This window comes from Solanum dulcamara, chromosome 12 (genome assembly GCF_947179165.1).
Source record: "Solanum dulcamara chromosome 12, daSolDulc1.2, whole genome shotgun sequence".
Lineage (NCBI taxonomy): Eukaryota > Viridiplantae > Streptophyta > Magnoliopsida > Solanales > Solanaceae > Solanum > Solanum dulcamara.
The window spans coordinates 44,923,823-44,943,699 of NC_077248.1; the positions used below are offsets into that span (position 1 = coordinate 44,923,823).

At 37.8% G+C, this 19,877-nt stretch overlaps 2 protein-coding genes across 2 annotated transcripts; one reads left to right on the forward strand and one right to left on the reverse strand.

The window, feature by feature from the left end:
- Positions 1-338: 338 nt before the first annotated feature.
- Positions 339-5,990, forward strand: LOC129877294 (peptide methionine sulfoxide reductase B5-like). The gene is made up of 3 exons (XM_055952774.1): positions 339-657; positions 2,461-2,617; positions 5,710-5,990. Exons 1-3 carry the CDS (start codon positions 368-370, stop codon positions 5,860-5,862), a joined length of 600 nt encoding a protein of 199 aa, XP_055808749.1. The 5' UTR covers positions 339-367; the 3' UTR covers positions 5,863-5,990.
- A 2,044-nt stretch (positions 5,991-8,034) lies between these two features.
- Positions 8,035-19,534, reverse strand: LOC129876467 (soluble inorganic pyrophosphatase 6, chloroplastic-like). Its single transcript, XM_055951917.1, has 6 exons — positions 19,208-19,534; positions 18,506-18,666; positions 18,141-18,241; positions 17,845-18,026; positions 15,987-16,085; positions 8,035-8,397 (listed from the first exon to the last, which is right to left on the reverse strand). The coding sequence occupies exons 1-6, from the start codon at positions 19,442-19,444 to the stop codon at positions 8,305-8,307; spliced, it is 873 nt and encodes a 290-aa protein (XP_055807892.1). The 5' UTR covers positions 19,445-19,534; the 3' UTR covers positions 8,035-8,304.
- Between the last annotated feature and the right edge of the window lie 343 nt (positions 19,535-19,877).

The following is a 19,877-nucleotide window of genomic DNA, read 5'->3' on the forward strand; positions in this document are numbered from 1 at the left end:
ACACTTTCAACTACACAAACCAATCAAATAATACTCAGGGGCATTAATGATAGTGATAAAATGATAATTTCACACAAATTTTTAAAAATAACTCTCAAAATTATTACAAGAGCACTTGATAATTATATATTAATAATTTAAAATATAATTTTTCGTCTCTATTCATATATATTTATTATGGGGCATAGGGGGTGAGGAATGAGGTGGGACATCAAGCAAAGAGGAAGTATTTACCATGTCATGTCAGAACAAGACATTATAATAAAAAATTTAAAAATAATATTTTTATATTATGTGCGCATTAGGGCTACATATACTAGTTAATTATAAACAAAACAAACAAATACTACTGTATAAATTATATCTTATGTTGATGGGTTCTCATATTCTCAAAATCTCCCCTTTTGCTTCTTCAACAACTCTGATTTTCAACGCTACCCCGTTCATGAGATTCCAAGTCAATTCAAGAATTTGTGGCCATCCCAAGACCCTATTCAGGTTTGCATCATCATCTCTATTTGTTCCTTCAAGTAAGAGAGGGTTCAGAGGTGGGGTTGTTGCCATGGCTGCACCAGGCTCCGTTCACAAGTCAGAGGAAGACTGGCGTGCAATTCTATCTCCTGAGCAGTTCCGTATTTTAAGACACAAAGGCACCGAGTATGTTCTTCTTTTTTTTTCTTCTTCTTTAATCAGTCCCGCCTTTGTTAGTTTTAAGTAGGAATATACAAGGAGTTTTTAATCAACATTTTTAGATCTAGAACACTCTCGGAATATGGAGGGTTTACCAAATTCATGCCTTAATTTACATGCTGAATTTTGTTTTTCTTCTTTGTCGATTCAAGTTTTCCATAGCTGCTCTACTTATTATAAGAAATGCTTGTTATTTCAAGTTTACTTTTTAGTTTGTAAACTGATGTTCAGAAGATGCATGTTGCGGAAATGAGGATGTTGAGATGTATGTGTGGGCATATTAGGAGTGATAAGATTAAGAATGAGGTTATTTGGGAGAAGGTGGGAGTGACCTTTGCGGCGGACAGGATGAGGGAAGCGAGATTGAGATAGTTTGAACATGTGCAGACCGATGCCTTAGTGAGGAAGTGCTAGAGGTTGGATTTAGGGGTACATAGAGGGGTAGGGGTAGGTCGAAAAAGTATTTGAGAGAAGTGATTAAACAAGTTCATATTATCGAGGACATGACTTTAGATAGGAGGGAGTGGAGGTCGAGTATTAGGACAGAAGGCTAGTAGAGGTAGGCGCAACTTTATATTATCGAGGACATGACTTTAGATGGGAGAGAGTGGAGGTCGCGTATTAGGGTAGAATGCTAGTAGGGGTAGAGTGTTGTCTTTCCTTATGATAGCTTAGGGCCTGTCATACGACTAGTTGTCCCACTATTGTTGTGTTGTTATTGGTCTTCGATTATCATATTATTTTGTTGTTGTTGTTATTGTTTTTCTTGTAGGCTTTACATCGTTTTTCTTTTTAGCCTCTATGCTTTCTCTACCTTTTTCTTATTCCTTTACTTGGGTTCGATACACATGAGCCAAGGGTCCTTCGGAAACAACCTCTCTACCTCCATGAGATAGTGTTAAGATCTGCGTATACTCTACCCTCCTCAGACCCCACTTTGTGGGATTTCACTGGGTATGTTGTTGTTGTTGTTGTAAACTAATCTCAATGACCCGTTAAGTTTTGTTCTGTTTTAAATTACAAGAGACCTTAATGAGCTTCTTCAGTTTTGTGACTCCAATCAGTATTTTCTATAACTTCCCCTGAATAATTTGAAACTTGGTTTTAATATTTGTGCAAAGTAGGTGAGAAAGTGCCAAGTTTAATGAAGGATAGGATGCAAGTTTATGGAGTTACTTTCTGAATTCACCCAATCTCCTGTTGAAATGACAAGAAATCTTTGGGAATTTCAGATGTTTAATGACATTAACTAAAAGGATTTGCATTTTGGTCTTGATAAAAAAAATGAATTTCTTTGGAAATGAAAACTTGTCATGAGAATCATTTTTATTCAAAGAGCACTAGATGGATCTTGTGTAAAATAGGGGTCATGTAATCAATTTCAGAATATTCTTAAATACAATGTTTGCTTTCCCTGGACATTTTTTCTGTCCCTATCTTTTTCCCTAACGTGTCTGTGTGTGGGTGTGGGGTGTGCGGGTGGGGAGGGGGGAGGGGTTTGGGGTGGGGGGGTGGGGGGGGAAGAGATGTGGTGTATGTTGCAGTTTAATGTTGCTTACCAGACTTCTCTTAGCTCACCGCTTTGGCGTGAAGATTAACACAGTTTGGTGATGCTTAACATTTAACTCATTGCTATGTTACCTTTGAAGTAAACACCACTACATATTCTGGAGATTGCAAATGTCTTACATGCAGCATTTTTAGGAATAGAGTATCCAAAAGGACATTACATAATAGATGATGAATTTACCATAAAGGATTATTTCACAGGCATCCAGGTACCGGAGAATATGACAAGTTTTCTGGTGAAGGAGTCTACCAATGTGCCGGATGTGGCACTCCCCTCTACAAGTCCACAACAAAATTCAACTCAGGCTGTGGTTGGCCAGCTTTCTTTGAGGGTCTTCCTGGAGCTATTAATCGCACCGTGAGCTTCCTTCTCTTGCTCTCGTCAGATCATTATGGTTTTGTTATTTTTAAAATCTTTAGATAAAAATACTCATTATCCAGGAGAGCCATTGTTTTTGCATTGGGTCATCACTCCCCCTTAACTTCTGGGATAGAATATAGAGTTCTTATGTGAGGCTACAATAGTATGAATGCCCTCCCTGCCTTTGAGACCAAAAGTAGAGTCTCGCCTTAGATTTTGGGAGGTCTGCCTCCAAAAGTTAGCACTTTCTTTTATCTTCTGTTTGCCAACTTCTATTATTTCTCTTTCTTCCTGCCATTTCCAAATGATGCTGGAGTAAGAAGTGAAGACAATCTGTTTTTCATTCCTACAACAACCACCTACCTAGTTTCATCCCACAATGGGCTCTAGGGAGGATGAGGTGCACACAGAGTTTACCCCTACTTTGTGTGAGGTAAAGAGGTTGTTCCTGATAAACCCTCAGCTCAGGAAGGCGTTTTCAAAAACGGATTTGACAAATACAAGAGTAAAAAATAATGGTGAAAATACTATAGAAAAAAAAATGCTGACAACAAGGGTAGTAGAGATAACTCAAGTGTAAGAAAAAGTAGTAGTAATACAATTTTTTTTGAGGATAATAGTAGTAATACAATTGAAGAAAAAGATAATAATAGAATAATACTAAGGTGTAAAAGAGGGAACAAACAAGTGTTCTACGCTAGAACCATGCTCTCCCATGAGAAAGAGAGAAATCACTCGACTATCTTCTTAACTAATCCTTGACCTCTATCCTTTTTTATCAAGGGTCATGTCTTTGGTGAGTTGAAGATATGTCGTGTCATGTCATGTCTAATCACCTTTGTCAATTCATCGGTCTACCTCTACCTCTCCTTAGACCTATCACTGTCGACCTCTTGCACCTCCTCATCGGTGCATTTGTGCCCCTACTCTTTACATGTCGAAACTATCTTAACCTTGCTTTCCGCATCTTGTCCACCACTAAGGCCACTCCCACTTTGCTTCTTATATCTTTTTTTCCTAATTTTATCTCTCTTATTATGTCCACACATCTATCTAAGCATCCTCATCTCCGATACATTCATCTTTACAACATAGTGTGTCTAATAACCACCCCATAGAACTTTCATTTTAAGTCTCGGTGACAAGTTCTTTTCACATGATGTGAGCCTCTATTTTATCCACCTTGTTCCAATGCTATGTGTGACATTCGGTCTCCCCATCTCCTTGAAATACTTGAAGCTTCTTCTTTTGGGGATGACATGTATCAATTCCCACTTCCACATATGCCTCTTGCGATGCGTCATTGAACTTGCACTTCATGTACTCTGTTAGTCCTGTTCACCCGAAATCTTTAGACTCTAGGGTCCATCACTAGTCTATCATTAATTCCGATGCTTGTCTCGTCAATCAATACTATGTCATCTGCAAATAGTATACACCATAGTACCTCTCCTTAAGCATATGTCAATTCATCCATCACCAAAATAAATAAAAGGGGGCTAAGAGTTGATCCCTAGTGTAGCCCCATCTTGACTAGAAAGTGTTCCCAGTCTCTTTCCATCATTCTCTCGAGCTTTGGATAGCCTTAATCGCTCTACTGTATGCCACAGGTAAACCTCTAGACTTCAAGCATCTCCGCAGAACCTCCCTAGGACTTTATCATATGCCTTTTCTAAGTCAATGAACATCATCTGTAAGTTTCTTTTCATATCCCTAGACTACTCCAACAATCTCCACAGAAGATGAATGACTTCCAGAGTTGATTGCCCCAACATGAATCGAATTGGTTCTCAAAATTAGACACATCCTTTGTTATCTTCATTTCTACCACCCTCTCCCTAGTGTGGTTTACTAATTCAAATACTCCTATTATTGTTGCAATTTTGAATATCATCCTTGTTCTTGTACCATGAGATCGTTGTACTCCACCTTCATTCTTCGGACATTTTAAGTCGTCCTAAAGATGACATTAAACAAATACCTAGTTTACCTGCTCTCTTTCAAAAATCCACATGAATCTCTTCTGTCCTAGTCGTTCTTACCCCATCATCTTACAGATTGCCCCTTTGACCTCAAATTTTATATGCCTACAATACCTAAAATCTAGACAGCTCTCGGAGTGTTCTGAATCACCCAACACAATATTCCTGTTCCCCTCTACATTAAAGAGTTTATGGATATATGTTGGTCTACTAGAAACAACCTCTCTACCTCTTAGGTAGGGAGGTCTGTGTAAACTCTATCCTCTCCAGACCTCACTTGTGGGATACACTGGGTGTGGTGTTGTAATCGCTATCCTCACTTCCTTCTTCACTTCTTCGCAATCCTATACCTCTCCTTATTAGTCCTCTTTCCTAGTCTCCACTACATGTAAGCAATCTTCTTGGCTTCCACTTTCCCTTGGACCTCTCTATTCCACCACCAGTCCCCTCTATGTCTACGAAACTTACCCTTCGAGACCCCATAACACTTCTCTAGTTGTTTCCCTAGTTGGCTATCGTAGTCCACATACTATCAGGGTCCCCACTAGTCTTCCAAGCCCTCCCAGCCATCAACTTCTCCCTTCAACTCCTGAATTTTATCAATAGTCACCCCCCACCCCCTTAATTCTTTAATGGTCATAAAGTCCTCGTCCTCCTCTTCCTTTACTCTTTAGGTTCATTACCAAGAGCTTATGTTGGGTTGTCAGATACCCATGATAACCTTACGTCCTTGCATAAACCTTCATCGCTTCCACCGTACTACGAAAGGTGATCAAGTGTTACTGCCTCTGGAAACTCGAGTTAGCTATCACCAAATCCTGTTTGCAGTCCTAAAGCTATTTAATAGTTAGATTTTTGAATCTGAGAAAGAAAGCACCAACCCCTTTAAAAATTGACAAAGCAAAGGTTCTATGAAATTTTTGTTCCATTACTTTTTCTAAGATTTAAAAAGACAGTCAACACACATGGAGGTATTCCGTTGATTTTCGCGAATCTGTTGGTAATGAGATTGCTTCAACATTCATATTTTTTCCTGGGTCCTCCTTGGTAGTTTTTCTAGATTTGACATTGTGGCAGTGTCTGATGTGATATAATTGTGCTTTTCAGCCTGACCCTGATGGCAGGAGGATCGAGATTACTTGTGCAGCTTGTGGCGGCCATCTTGGTCATGTTTTCAAGGGTGAGGGGTTCCCTACCCCAACGGATGAGCGCCATTGTGTCAATAGTGTTTCCCTCAAGTTTACACCGGCAAATTCTTAACCATCGCACTTGGGATGTGATGGTCATCACAACTTTATATCCCTCATGCATAGTTGATATGATGCTATGTTAACTACTGATAGCAGTGTTGTGTTTTGGAAATAAAAGTTACTTTCAATCTTGTGCTTTCTTGGAATTGATTCTTAACCTTCTGTAATTTAGCCTCAATATGTAGGAAAATCTAGACGAATTCGATATATAAATATTTCACGACTTAGACATAACTGCTGATTGCAGTAATTTAGGCACTTGCTGCTCATATGTCAAGTCCAATGCCTTTCGTCTAAGGGTGGTCCTTGAGTATTAGATCTTCCACAGATGCAACTTCAACCACCCATTGCACAAAAGTGTGTTTGAGAAAGCTGAAACTTCCCAAGTATAGGTAAGTTAATAGGTCTTCAACAGTTTATCAACACAATTAGAAGCAGTTTCAGAAAAACCCCAATCCAGAAAGTTGATACCTGTATATGCTCTGATACGTTGGGATGGCAATGGGGCTTGGGGGGGGGGGGGGTAAGTCTTCCATTTTAATTCTATCAACAGACCAAATATGTATTATTACGGTGTTAGAGGAGGTAAACAATTAGCCGTTTTGCTTACCACTTTAATTTAGAGTTTAGTCAAATTAATTCTACCAAAATTAAAGAAATAAAGCAAAAAAGTGTAACAGTGTGTAATTAAAATAACCATTTTTTCCCGCAAAGGTCCTATTGTAATTTTTAGCTATGTTTGCAATTGGAATTGCAAGAAAAGTTACATAAAAGCTCTGACCTGCCCCACTTTGCCCTCTTTTGTCGCTCTGCTCTGCCCCGTTTAGCCTTTGCCCTCTCTCCTACTAATAATACAAGTGAGGTTTTCATATACCTAATCATTTCCAAGACCTTGTGATTAATATTCTTAATTAACTATTAACTTTCTATAAATTACCACACATGGAGTGGGGCCCACCTTTGGTAGTGTCACACCAAGTTTCTCGAAGCGGCAGGTAAGCGAGTCGGTCCTTTATGTCAAGAACCCTTATCCAAGACAAAAAGACAACTTATTTAGGTTTATCATAAGATGACAGACTCAGGGATAGATTGAAGATGGTATTATGATTGAATAATTGCCTTAACCAACAACTCAGACCTTCCTTTGGTACTTGGCCATGTACAATCTAGAAATATTTTGAACAATATGTCCTTCAGAGTACATACAGCATCACAATGTTGACTTCTCCAACACCCAAACTCAACTTGAGACACTTTTTTTTCCTGTAATAACATCACTCACCTGCGTAGCCTAAACGCAATAATCATCTTGATCGCATGCCCCCTAATAAATTGCACATTTATCACCTAGACTTCCCAAGTTAACTTGATAATACATAGCCTATTACATCACCCAGAGAAATAAACAGAAAAAAGAAGTCTTCAGCTCATACAAGATGTACCAGCTATTATTCATAAGAACAACTATTCAACAAGTGACAAAAACTTAAATGCCTACCTTTACCTGCTAGAGACATAATAGCTGCTCGACAATGGCATGTAATTTACCAAATCTGAATCAACTAGGTAGCTTTCTCACTGTGCAGGTCTTTACTTATTAATCTAGCTTTTACCATTTGGTGAAAAAAGAGAATTCTCCTTGTATCCTGCGCCTTGGCTAACCTGATATATGAATTTTGTTTAGCCGCACATCAAAATTTATATATGTTTCACATCAACTTGGTGTGGCATTAATGAAATACTTTCTTTTTATGTAGTCGAGAAATCCCTGAATCTACACGTATGCCTAACCTGCACATGTGCTACAATCATATCACTAAACCTAAGCCCTAAGGCCGTTAATGAAATATGTATCAACATAATTACTCTAAAGCATTTTCAGCTCTTTTTCAGTCGCTAATTTTCAGGGCTCAGGTGTTTAGGACACAGTGCCTATGGTTTAATTTCCCCTATTACTCATCTCATCTTATAACAATTTCAGAGTCCTGCGTACCTAACTTTCACGGCAAGCAGACCACTTTCTTAAGAAATAGCTCATCATCACCATCCTCCAACTCATCATTAGTGACTTTCAAATTACAAATGCATCTTTCAGCTTCAGAAAAGATAACGCGACAGATCATGGTGGGTGAATCTCATGCAAGATCTTGGAAGCTTGCAAATCCTCTGTTAACTTTGTGACTAAGATGCATTCATACTTGGTTAATGCAATTGGAGAACAAAGATCAATTCAGACATATTTAAATCTTTTTCCGCTTGGATAGCTTTAAAAGTCATTTCCATGCAGAAAATACGGATGAAAAAGCAGCATCTTCTTGTGCTGAATAAACTTTAAGAATATGAACTCATTTACATCACACATGAGGACGGAAAAAGAATTGCTACGGATTTAACGTCCAGTTTAGTTAACAAGCAACAAAACTAGCTGTTCAAGCTTTATCAATTGGCGCAGCTATACAAGTGAAAGATCACCAGCAGGAATGGATCTCCTGACAAGCTTTTCCCAAGACTCATTGGTTTCCATAATAACCTTAAGTGCATAATCCTGTAATTGCAGATGAATTAGATAATTAGCAGGGTCATGCAAAACCAAGGAGGAGAGGCTTTTCTAACTATGCAAAGCCAAGCAGCACAGCTTGTCTAACTGGAGAAATATTTCTTTTATCCTATCCTTTTCGTTCTTCTTTGTGGGGGCCTGGGGAGAGGGGTTGGGAGAAGTGTCTACAAAAGTACTACCAGTATTCTTCTTTTTTTTATTCTCATAAGTTGCTAAATACTAAATATCAGTATTCTTGACACATTCATCTTATTATGTGCAAAAATAATTAAATCAACATAAGTATTTATTATTATTACTTTTCTATTATCTTCTTCTTCTCAGATCACCGTCCCGTTTCTCTGGCCGGCGAACACCAGGTAAGTCGACTTCCCTTTTCTCTCTTCTTCTCAGATTGCCTCTCCCCCCCCCCCCCCCACCAAAAGCAAACCCTAGCTGCTACTGGGTTAGGGTGCAGCGAACCCATATCCTTTTTTCTTTCTCTTTTTTTTTCTTCTTGCCTCCTCTACATAGAGGACCATACACCATCAAAACGCCAGAGCGATTTTGGGGACAGCAAGCTCTGCTCTCTAGTACGACTTAGGTCCTCTGTTCTTTCCTCTTCTTGTGGTCTGGGAGTATAGCTGCGTATTGGACAGCAGACAACTTCATTAAACAGTAACTTCGACTGGCAGCAGTGCTAGGATATCTACAAACTTTACCCAGGTTCTACCTGCCAGAGTTGGTACCTTCGGTGCACTTGTCGATTCTTTATTTTCCGCTCTTGTATATATATATATATATATATACTGCTGTGTGATCTTGTTCATATTCGAAATTCATGTTTTTTGTGTACAGTTTTAAGCTTTCTCAGATTTATTGTTTTAATACTGTTCACTGCTATAGGCAAATTTAGTTATTGTCTTTACCTAATTGTTGATTGGATAGTATCTTTCATCTTGTGTATGTACTTGCTTTTCTTTGGTTTTTGGATTTGCCAGTGTGTTATAGACTCTGCTTGATTCAGATTCATCTAGTTGTACTTGTTGTCTAGGTTTACTTTTGCCTAGTGGCTTTGGAAGAATGATAGTGGGACTTGGGTCATGTCTTCGGTTGAGGCTAGGGTCGAGGGGGAGTAGTGGTAAGCGGGCTATAGGGTCTCATAAACTAAGAATAGGGTCGTGGAATCAGTGGCGGAGCCACCTTATTGCTAAGGTTTCATCTGAACCCCCTTCCGCAGAAAATTATACCATTTATACATGGTTAAAATAACTTTTGATGTATATAAAGTAGATGTCGAACCCCTTCAACTAGTTCGTGTGTCTACTTATTCATATTTTGAACTCCCTTATTCAAAATCTTGGCTCCGCCACTGCGTGGAACATAGGGTCGCTGATAGGAAAATTTATAGAGCTAGTGAAGATTCTCAAGAAGAGAAGAATTAATATTGCTTGTGTCCAGGAGACCAGATGGGTAGGTACCAAGGCTCGAGATGTGGACGGATTTAAGATGTGGTACTCAAGAGGCTCGAGGGATAGAAATGGCGTTGGTATTTTACTAGACAGGGACCTTAGAGAGCAAGTGATGAAGGTTAGGAGGATCAATAATAGGATGATGACAATTAAGCTAGTCATTGATGGGGTGAATGTGAATATTATTAGTGCTTCTGCCCCCCCCCCCATTTGGGCCTGAATGAGGAGGTCAAAAAGCTCCTTTGGGAGGAGTTGGACGAGGTAGTAAGAGGTATACCGAACTTCGAGAAGATTTTCATTGGTGGAGATTTTAATGGCCATATCGGGGCAACTTCAAGTGGATTTGATGATGTACATAGAGGCTTTGGTCTTAGGGAGAGAAATGGAGGTGGAGCTTTGCTTTTGGATTTTGCTAAAGCTTTTGCGTTGGTGGTTGCTAACTCGTGCTTTCCAAAAAGGGAGAACCACTTGATTACCTTTTGGCTAGCACAATAGCCAAGACTCAGATAGATTACTTACTCCTCAGGAAGGGCAATAGAGGTCTTTGTAAGGATTGCAAAGTCATTCCGAGTGAGAATCTTACTACCCAACACAAGCTTTTGGTTATGGACTTGGAGATTAAGAGGGATAGGCAAAAGAAGATCTTATATGACTGACTGAGGATTAAGTAGGGTGGTTTGACCCCAATCCTTTCTCGTGAGATGGGGAAGAAGTTGATTGGTATGGGGGCCTGGAGTAATAGCGGGGGGGTGAGCAACATGTGGGATATGATAGCTAATTACATTAGGGAAGCAGCTAAAGAGGTGCTAGGGATACCGAGGGGTAATTTTGGTGGTCATCAAGGAGATTGGTGGTGGAATGGAAAAGTCCAAGGCAAAGTGAAAGCAAAGAAGGTTGCTTATACTAAGTTAGTGGAGTGCGCGGATGAGGAAGAGAAGTGGACACTTAAGGAATTCTATAAGACGATGAATACAGAAGCTAAGGTAGCGGTCACAACAGCTAAGACGGAAGTGTTTGAATGCTTATATGTCAACCTAGGGGACAAAGGTGGGGATAAGAAACTGTATAGGCTTGCAAAAGCGAGAGAGAGATAGGCTCGCGAATTGGATCAAGTGAAGTGCATCAAGGATGAGGACGGCAAGGTGTTGGTGACGGAGACCTCTATTAAGCAAAGATGACAAACTTACTTCCACAAACTCTTAAATGAAGATGGGGACAGAGACATTGTGTTAGGTGATTTGGCACATTCTGATAGACTATGGAAATTTGGGTAGTGTAGGTGTATTAGAGTTGAGGAGTTTAGACGCGCTATTAGCAGGATAAGAAGGGGAAGAACGATTGGTCCCGATGAGATCCCGGTGGATTTTTGGAAGAGCACAGACAAAGCAGGTGTGGAGTGGTTGACTATGTTGTTCAATGCTATGCTAAAGACGGCAAGAATGCCCGACGAATGGAGGTGGAGAACAATGGTTCCATTGTACAAGAACAAGGGTGATATCCAAAACTGTAACAATTACAGGGGTATCAAATTGCTAGGCCACACTATGAAGGTTTGAGAAAAGTGGTGGAGATGAGGGTGAGGAAATGGGTGTCTATTTCTGAGAACCAATTTGGATTCATGGCAGGAGGTTCGACTACTGAAGCCATCCATTTTATGCGGAGATTGATGGAGAAGTATTAGGGAAAAGAAGAGGGACCTTCATACGGTGTTCATTGACCTTGAGAAGACTTATGACAAAGTCCCGAGAAATGTTCTCTGGAGGTGTTTGGAGGCTAAGGGTGTCCCGATGGTGTCTATCAGGGAGACAAAGGACATGTATAATGGAGCTAAGACTCAAATTAAAACGGTGGGAGGAGACTCGGAGCACTTCCCATTGTAGACTTTCCTATTTATTGCTATGTTGTCTTTATTGTTCCTTAATCTTTTATTTGGGTTTGAGACACTTGAGCCGAGGGTCTTTCGAAAACAACCTCTCTATCTTCTCGAGGTAGTGGTAAGTTCTGCGTACACTCTACCCTCCCCAGACCCACTTAGTGGGATTTCACTAGGTATGTTGTTGTTGTTGTTGTTGTTGTTCCTTTGCTTCAGTTACAGTATTAGTTGTTATTATTATTCTTTTCTTCATTATTTTTCAAAATGACTTCTTCACTACTATATTTCCTTTTCAAAATTGTTTTAATTTGTTTTACTTGAGCCAAGGGTATAATCCGAAACAACCTCTCTACCTTCACAAGGTAAGGGCAAGGTCTGCGTACACACCATCCTCCTCAGACCCCAATTGCATAAAAATGCATCCAAGATTTTATGGTTATATAAAAAATCACTGCAGGCAATGGCGGAGGCTGGATAGTTATCAAGAAGGTTCAAAATCTGGAATGTTAGGAAAGAAATTTGAAAAATGAGAAAGCTGGGGAATTAATAAAGGTGCGGAAAATGTAAAAACTGAAGAAAGACCAAGTAGAAAAGAAATCTAGAAAAGGGGGTTCTAAATCTGGAATGTTAGGAAAGAAATTTGAAAAATGGGAAATTAATAAAGGTGCAGAAAATGTAAAAACTGAAGAAAGACCAAAATAGAAAAGAAATCTGGAAAATGTGATAAAAGAAAAAACACTGCAGTGACAGAGGCTTGAACTGGCGACCTCAAAGAAACATTGAGCCCACTTAACCACTGAACTAAGGTGTGTTGTGCGGGTTCAATATATAATATATATCCATAAAAATCACATTTAACCTTATATATATACAATATAGTTTTTCGATGAAGGGGGTTCGGATGAAACTGCCCCCCCCCCCGCCCCCCCCCCCCCCGCTCCCCCCAGTTCCACCTCTGACTGCAGGACAGCCACAGAAAGAATTTATTTCATATGTAAATAACTCAAAAGAAGACCCCCAGATGTGGATGTCAAAATGATGCCTAAGCACCAATAGGCAATAACCATTCAACATTTAAGGTTGGTCTCTTCCCATGCATATTTGAAGTCTCAAGATATTACTCTCTATCAAAATCAACAGTCACTTTAGCTCAAAATAATTGTCACTTTAGGAATTCAAAACTAAAGTTGACAATTTTTTCCATCTATAAACTTAATCTTAAAGTAGTAGTTCTTTTTAATATTGCTCAATTCTCAAAAAACAATTAGTAGTCAAATATTGAAACCGTGACAACCATTGGAAAGCTAACAATCATTATTTCTTCAATATTTAACACTTTATGTCATATAAAGTCTCTTTAGTAAAAGATCTTCAACAAAATATACTCAAGTATTTATGAGGAAAAAAATAAACTACTTTTATTCCCTCGTCCCATTTAACGGATGCTTTACCTTTTTTTTCACGTCTATTAAGAAAACAATAAATAAAAGGTATAATTATTAAGTTACCCTATTTAACAAAAGTAAATTGATTTAATTCACTTAAATACTTGAATATATTTTGTTAAAGATCTTTACTAAAAGAGACCATTTATCCGAAAAGGAGTTGAATATTGAAGGAATAATGATTGCATATAATGTGAACCATATTAACTTTCCAATGATTGTTATCATTTAAATATGTGACTACCTGACTATAAATTGTTTTTTAGGAATTGAGGCAGTATTAAAAGAACTATCCCTCCATCCCTATTTTAACTGAAGCTTAGCTCTTTCTTGCTCATTAAGAAAACAATAAATACAATGTATAGTTTATTAAGTTACCTCTATTTAAACACTCTCACCGTGTCCCAAATTAACATTCATTCTAGCTCAAAAGAATTATCTCAAATTAGGATCAAGACTAAAATTGGCAATTATTTCCAAATATACCCTTAATACTGAAGAAAGAGTTTTTTATACTAAATTCTCAAAAATCATTTAATAGTCAAATATTGGAATGTGTTACAGCTATTCTAAAGGTAACACCGTTCACACTATATATCCAAATTATTATTTCTTCAATATTCAACTCTTTACCTCATATAAAGAGACTTTTTCATTAAATATCTTCAACAAAATACACTCAAACTTTATAAGAGGAAAATATTAATCTACTTTTATTAAGTTGGAGTAACTCAATAAATTATACCTTTTGTTAATTGTTTACTTAGGGCCTATAACAAAGTTTCGAGTGATGTCCTCTAGAAGTGCCTGGAAGCTAAAGGTGTCCTGATGGTGTATATTAGGGCGATAAAGGACATGTATGATGGAGCCAACATTTGGGTTAGAACTGTGGGAGAAGACTCAGAGTATTTTCCTATTGAGATGGGACTTCATCAGGGATCAGTGCTGAGCCCTTTCTATTTGTCTTGGTGATGAATAAGCTGACACGATCTATTCAGGAGGAGGTTCCATGGTGTATACTATTTGCAGATGACATAGTACTGATTGATGAGACTCGGGACAGAGTTAATAATAAGTTGGAGATTTAGAGACAAAATTTGGAGTTCACAGGATTCAGATTGAGCAAGACCAAAACAGAATACTTGGATTGCAAATTCAGCATTGCGGTGGATGAAGAGGGCATGGAAGTGAGGCTTGCCCCACATCCTATTCCCAAGAGAAAACTTTAAATATCTTGGGTCCGTCATCCAGAATAGAGGGGACATCGACGATAATGTCACACATCGCATTAGGGCGGCATGGATAAAAAGGAGGCTTGCCTCCGGAGTGCTGTGTGATAAGAAGATACCACCTAAATTTAAAGGTATGTTCTACAGAATGATGGTTAGGCTGTCGTTGTTATATGGGGTAGAGTAATGGCCAGTCAAGAACTCCATGTTCAAAAAGATGCATGTTGCGGAGATGGGGATGTTGAAATTGGATATGTGGATATACTAGGAGTGACAAGATAGGAATGAGGTTATTAGAAAAAGGTGAAAGTGGCTTCTGTGGTAGACGTGGTAGACAAGATGAGTGAAGCGAGACTGAAATGGTTTGAGCATGTGCAAAGGAGGTGTGTCAACGCCCAAAATATGAGGTGCGAGTGGGTTGGATTTAGGGGTTACACGGAGGGGTTGGAGTAGACCAAAAAAGTATTGGGAAAAGGTGATTAAACAGGATATGACGCATCTTCATATCACCGAGGACATGACCTTAGATAAAAAAGTGTGGACGTCGCGTATAAGGGTAGAAAGCTAGTAGGGATAGAACAGTTTAAGGTTGGTCATAGGACTAGTCGGGCCTTTATAGTTGTGTTGCTGTTGCTTTTCGATCATCACATTATTTTGATACTGTTATTGTTTGTGTCTTGTAGAATTTACATTGCTCTTCGTTTTAGCTACTATGTTATATCTATTGTTTTTTCTCTTACTTGGGACTGATACATTTGAGCTGAGGATCTTTCAGAAACAAATTACTTTTGTATCTCCATGAGGTAGTGGTAAGGTCTACGTACACTTTACCCTTTCCAGACCCCATTTGTGGATTTCACTAGGTATGTTGTTGTTTATTGTTTACTTAATGGGCGTGAAAAAAGCTAAATCGACAGTTAAAATGGGACGAGGAGGTAAATGTAGATTGATTTTTTCATCTTAGAATCCTTTGAGTTAATTTATTTGAAGATCTTACTAGAGGAGACTGTATGAGATAAAAAATTGAATATTAAAGAAATGATGATTACATATAACATGAATGGTGTTAGCTCTCCAATGGTTGACACTGTTCCAAGCTTTTTGAGAACTGAACAACATTAAAAAGAACTACCTCTTTATATTAAGGTATAGTTGAAAACAACTGTCAACTTTAGTCTTGAATACCTAAAGTGACAATTATTTCAAGACAACTTCTTTGAGCTAAAGTGATTGTCAATTTGGGACGGGGGGAGTACTTCTTTAATATTAAAGATATAGTTGAAAACAATTGTCAACTTTAATCTTGAATTTCTAAGTGATAATTATATTGGGACAACCTTTTGAGCAAAATTAACTATTAAATTTGGACGGAGAGATTACTAAAAAGAGTTAACTTAGTAAACTATGCCTTGTAATTTTTTTTCTTAATGAGAGTAAAAGAGTTTAAGAAACAGTTAAAATGGGACCCGAGGGAAGTAATAGATAAACAGAAATGAGCATCTTCAACAAATACGTAAGCAAATATGTCCAATAACTTCTCGGTATGAAGCAATGAACATAATAATGTCCTGCAAGATACCTTGTTAACAGGCTTGTTCCCAAGTCCAAACTTGTTTGCAGGTTTCCCATCAGGAATCTTATAGTCTCTAAACCAGTCCCTGATAGCTGTCAGAGTACCCTGAAATATTAACAGAATTAGTTTGAACGAAGATTGACAAATTAAGAAAATTTAGTGAAGAACTCACATAATAAATAATCAGAGTAAGAAAAGCAACCAAGGGTGTGGCCTAGTGGCCAATGAAATGAGTTGTCTTAGGTTCAAATTCCAATGGGTGCAAGGACATTAGGTGATTTCGTAGTGCCTATGTTGTTGAGGTAGCAAGCATCCCGTGTAACTAATCTAGGTGTGCTATATATACACTCAGTAACAAAGTAGCTCATTACTAGCTAATTCAGTCATGACTTGATATAACCATTTTGAAACATGGTACCGATAGCAGATAAATGCCATAGCTCCGTTGGCACTTTAAAAGCCATTGAAGTATTACTTGAACACAGTATTGAACAGGTTTTGCCTCTTCTTATTACAGTCAACATTCAAGAGCATTTACTCACTCCATCGAGAGAGCAAAAATGAAAAAGAATCAAGGAACCTCAGTCAGCAGCTAAAGTGGGATTGCTCTCAGTACTAGTGTCGTTAAGATCCATTGCAACCTTTTAGTACCTCTTTTGATAAATCGGAAGTATTTCATTGTTACCAGACTAAATTAGAGTAAAATAGATGTACAATACATGGATATGGCTCAAAGACAGTTACTGTCCAATCTGCCTAACTATCTATACAGCACTGAACCTTAGCAGATAACCTCCAAAGACTCATACCACATAAACTGATTTTCCAGTAAGAATTTAACCTAGTTGCAGATATATATATATATATATATGTATATATATATATATATATATATGTATATATATATATATATGTATATATATATATATATATATATATGTATGTATGTACCAGACATTGGAAGGAATGCATTCCAATAAAGTCATCAAAATGGCTGTGAAACAATATCGGAGAAGTTTGGGATCTGGTACAGGTATGGAACTAGGATAGACTGATTTTTCGCTAGGCAATCTCTACATGCAATGTGAATGGATCATCAAAAGCACTGGGGAAGTGCCATGCTTGCAGGTTTGCTACAGAGTTGGGGAACTAACAACAAGCCTTGAGGATCTTCTTGTGGAGTAGGTTCACGAACCAAATGTCTTACCTTTTCCGTGTAGAAATATGGAATGGTTACTTGGCATGCCTGTATTTTTCTCTTATTCATTGTACTAGTAATAAGGAGGCTATAGCATATAATGGCCCAGAAATAATACAGAGCAAAAGTTTTAGTCCATCTTGTTTGTACAAATTCAAATGATACAACTTCACATAAGGGATTGATGATTGTAATTTAGACGAACTAATTTTAATTTAGACGAACTAATCCGCCTTCCAGCAAAGATTCAGTTGAGAGCAGAAGCTGTATGGTTGAGATTTGCAACCAAGGGTTCGAGATTTGCTGGGAGGATTAGTCTACCAGCAGTTATAAGAGGAGTTTTGCCTAAATAACTTTGACCATTTTGTACTTGGCTAAACTCTCGCTCCAATAGTGTAAGCAGCTACTTCTGAAAAATGCAACGTCACTCTTGTTATTCATGAAAGTTAAATTCTCTCTATTATATCTATTGCTGTTCCTAGGCAATGACCACTGGCAAACTTTTCAGAGTGTCTACTTAATTGTTAAAGAATTAAATTACTGATAATAACAACACCAAAAAGAGAGTGCCAGAAATTGATGATGCATATAGTGTTGTCGAATCATCAGCATGTGAGAGTAAAGGAGAGTGAAAAACATAAGGGCATTATTGCACTCAAAGCATACCGGAAAATGTTTCTCCACATCATCAATATCATTGACAAGCAAAGCTCGGGGATCATCAAGGGAAACAGCAACTATTTTCCAATCAAGTTCTCCTTCATCAATCATTGCCAAAGCAGCTAAAGGTTTGACCTTCAAGACCTGGCCAATTTTAGCACGGCTTTCCCCAATCTCGACAACATCAACTACAAACAAATTAGTCATCAACAAAGTTAACCATATTCTAAATTCATTTTATCCTTTTTGATGGATGATTAGAAGAAAGCTCATTTAAAAATTTAGGAGCGCTGGAAATATACCAGGATCATTATCTCCAAATGCCCCCTCAACTTCAGCATTTGCCAATGAAGGGTCTTCCCAAGTTTGAGGAAGCAATCCATAGTTCCAGTGAATATTGTATCTGAAAATGATACAAGACATACATCAATTCAAACAAAAAATAACACGAACTTCACACAACTATCACAACAGAATATGAGCTAAAAGCTGCACCGGACTAAAACCTATTGGTCCTCAGCAGTTAACTCATGTAGGCCACAAACTTGTTATCCTTTAAAACTTCTTTTCCCGCTTAAGGCAAATAATGAGCCAAATAAATGATTCCACAGGACACTCCAATCATACTAAAAGTATGTCGGGAAATAGTGACACAGAATAGTCTTACGGATAATATCTAAGTTTCCCCTTCTTTGTGTCTTGTTTAATTGGTGTGTACTGCTCATCCGTAGCAACTTCCATCTTTGCACTTGATTCTTTGGGAATTTCAGCGATGAAATTGAAAACACCATCACCTAAATGAAGTGGTATATCATGCCAAGGGGATACCTGCAGATTATATCGATATGATGTGACTGTGTACAAATTTATTTGTTAAAATTTATGCTTATTTTGACAAATGTTAATAATAAAAATGACTAACGTTGACAATGATGTATGAACTAAAATGTAAGAGATATATAGTAGCAAAAATACGGCCTTCGTTGTTGTTATCTCCTTAATTGGATTTTATTTGTAACAATCGTCTCTAAGGATCTTGATAAACTAGACAAGGTGCAAATGCCTCGGGCAACATTTTACATGAGTAAGGAGTTAAGAACAATATGAAGCTTGGTGTTGAGCACAGACTGATCTAGGAATTTACACACACACACTCTACTCTCTATGTATATATAAAATTGGAAGGGAAGATAGTGAGCCCGCCAGTAACCATTGCCAACCATGTAAGTCCACCCATTGCAACAAGATAGAGCATTTGGATTAATCATTTAAACTAAAATGTTTATCGTGGAAAATTCCCACATTGCAATATAGTAAGAGATTGGATTTCGGCTGTGAAAGAAACGACCATAAAAGCAAGGGGATTAACCTTTTTGCCGGAATCTTCTGCAAAAAAGACACGATAATCTAAGGTTTCAGGCTGTCCTTGTTGTTTGATTTGAATCTGGGGATTGTAAATAGCAGTGCTACTGAAAAGTCGCCTGCTTTGTGCAGCAGCTCCATTGCCAAAGCAAAGGTTGAAAATGATGGGCTTTCGGAGAGGATCTTTCGATTTGAGTGAAGCTATAGTGTTGTTTGCTGATACCCTCACTCTTGCAGCCGCCATTATTGCTTTTAGTAGAGAACTAACAAGGCAATGTCAGCAGCTGTTACTTTTTAAGTTTTAGCTTGGAGCCACACAACAATTTGGTCAGACTTGGGATAAATTTATATTTTATACGCACTACACTTTTCATATTTATATTTTGGTACAAATACCATTCTCTTTTTAATAACATAATAGTAGATTGAGCAATTCGGGCCATTTTAGTAAACGGAAAAATGTGAAAATATACTCCTATCTTTAAAAATAATTTAAATATATCACTCGTTATAATTTTACGCTTAATATATTCATCTTATTATATTTTATATTTAAATATATCCATTTTTTTATATTTTGATACAAATTCGCTTTTAATTTTAACGGAATAACATTTAAAAAGCTCAAAATTAAATAATTCATTCCCAATTTTAGATATCTGATTTTTTTAGCAATA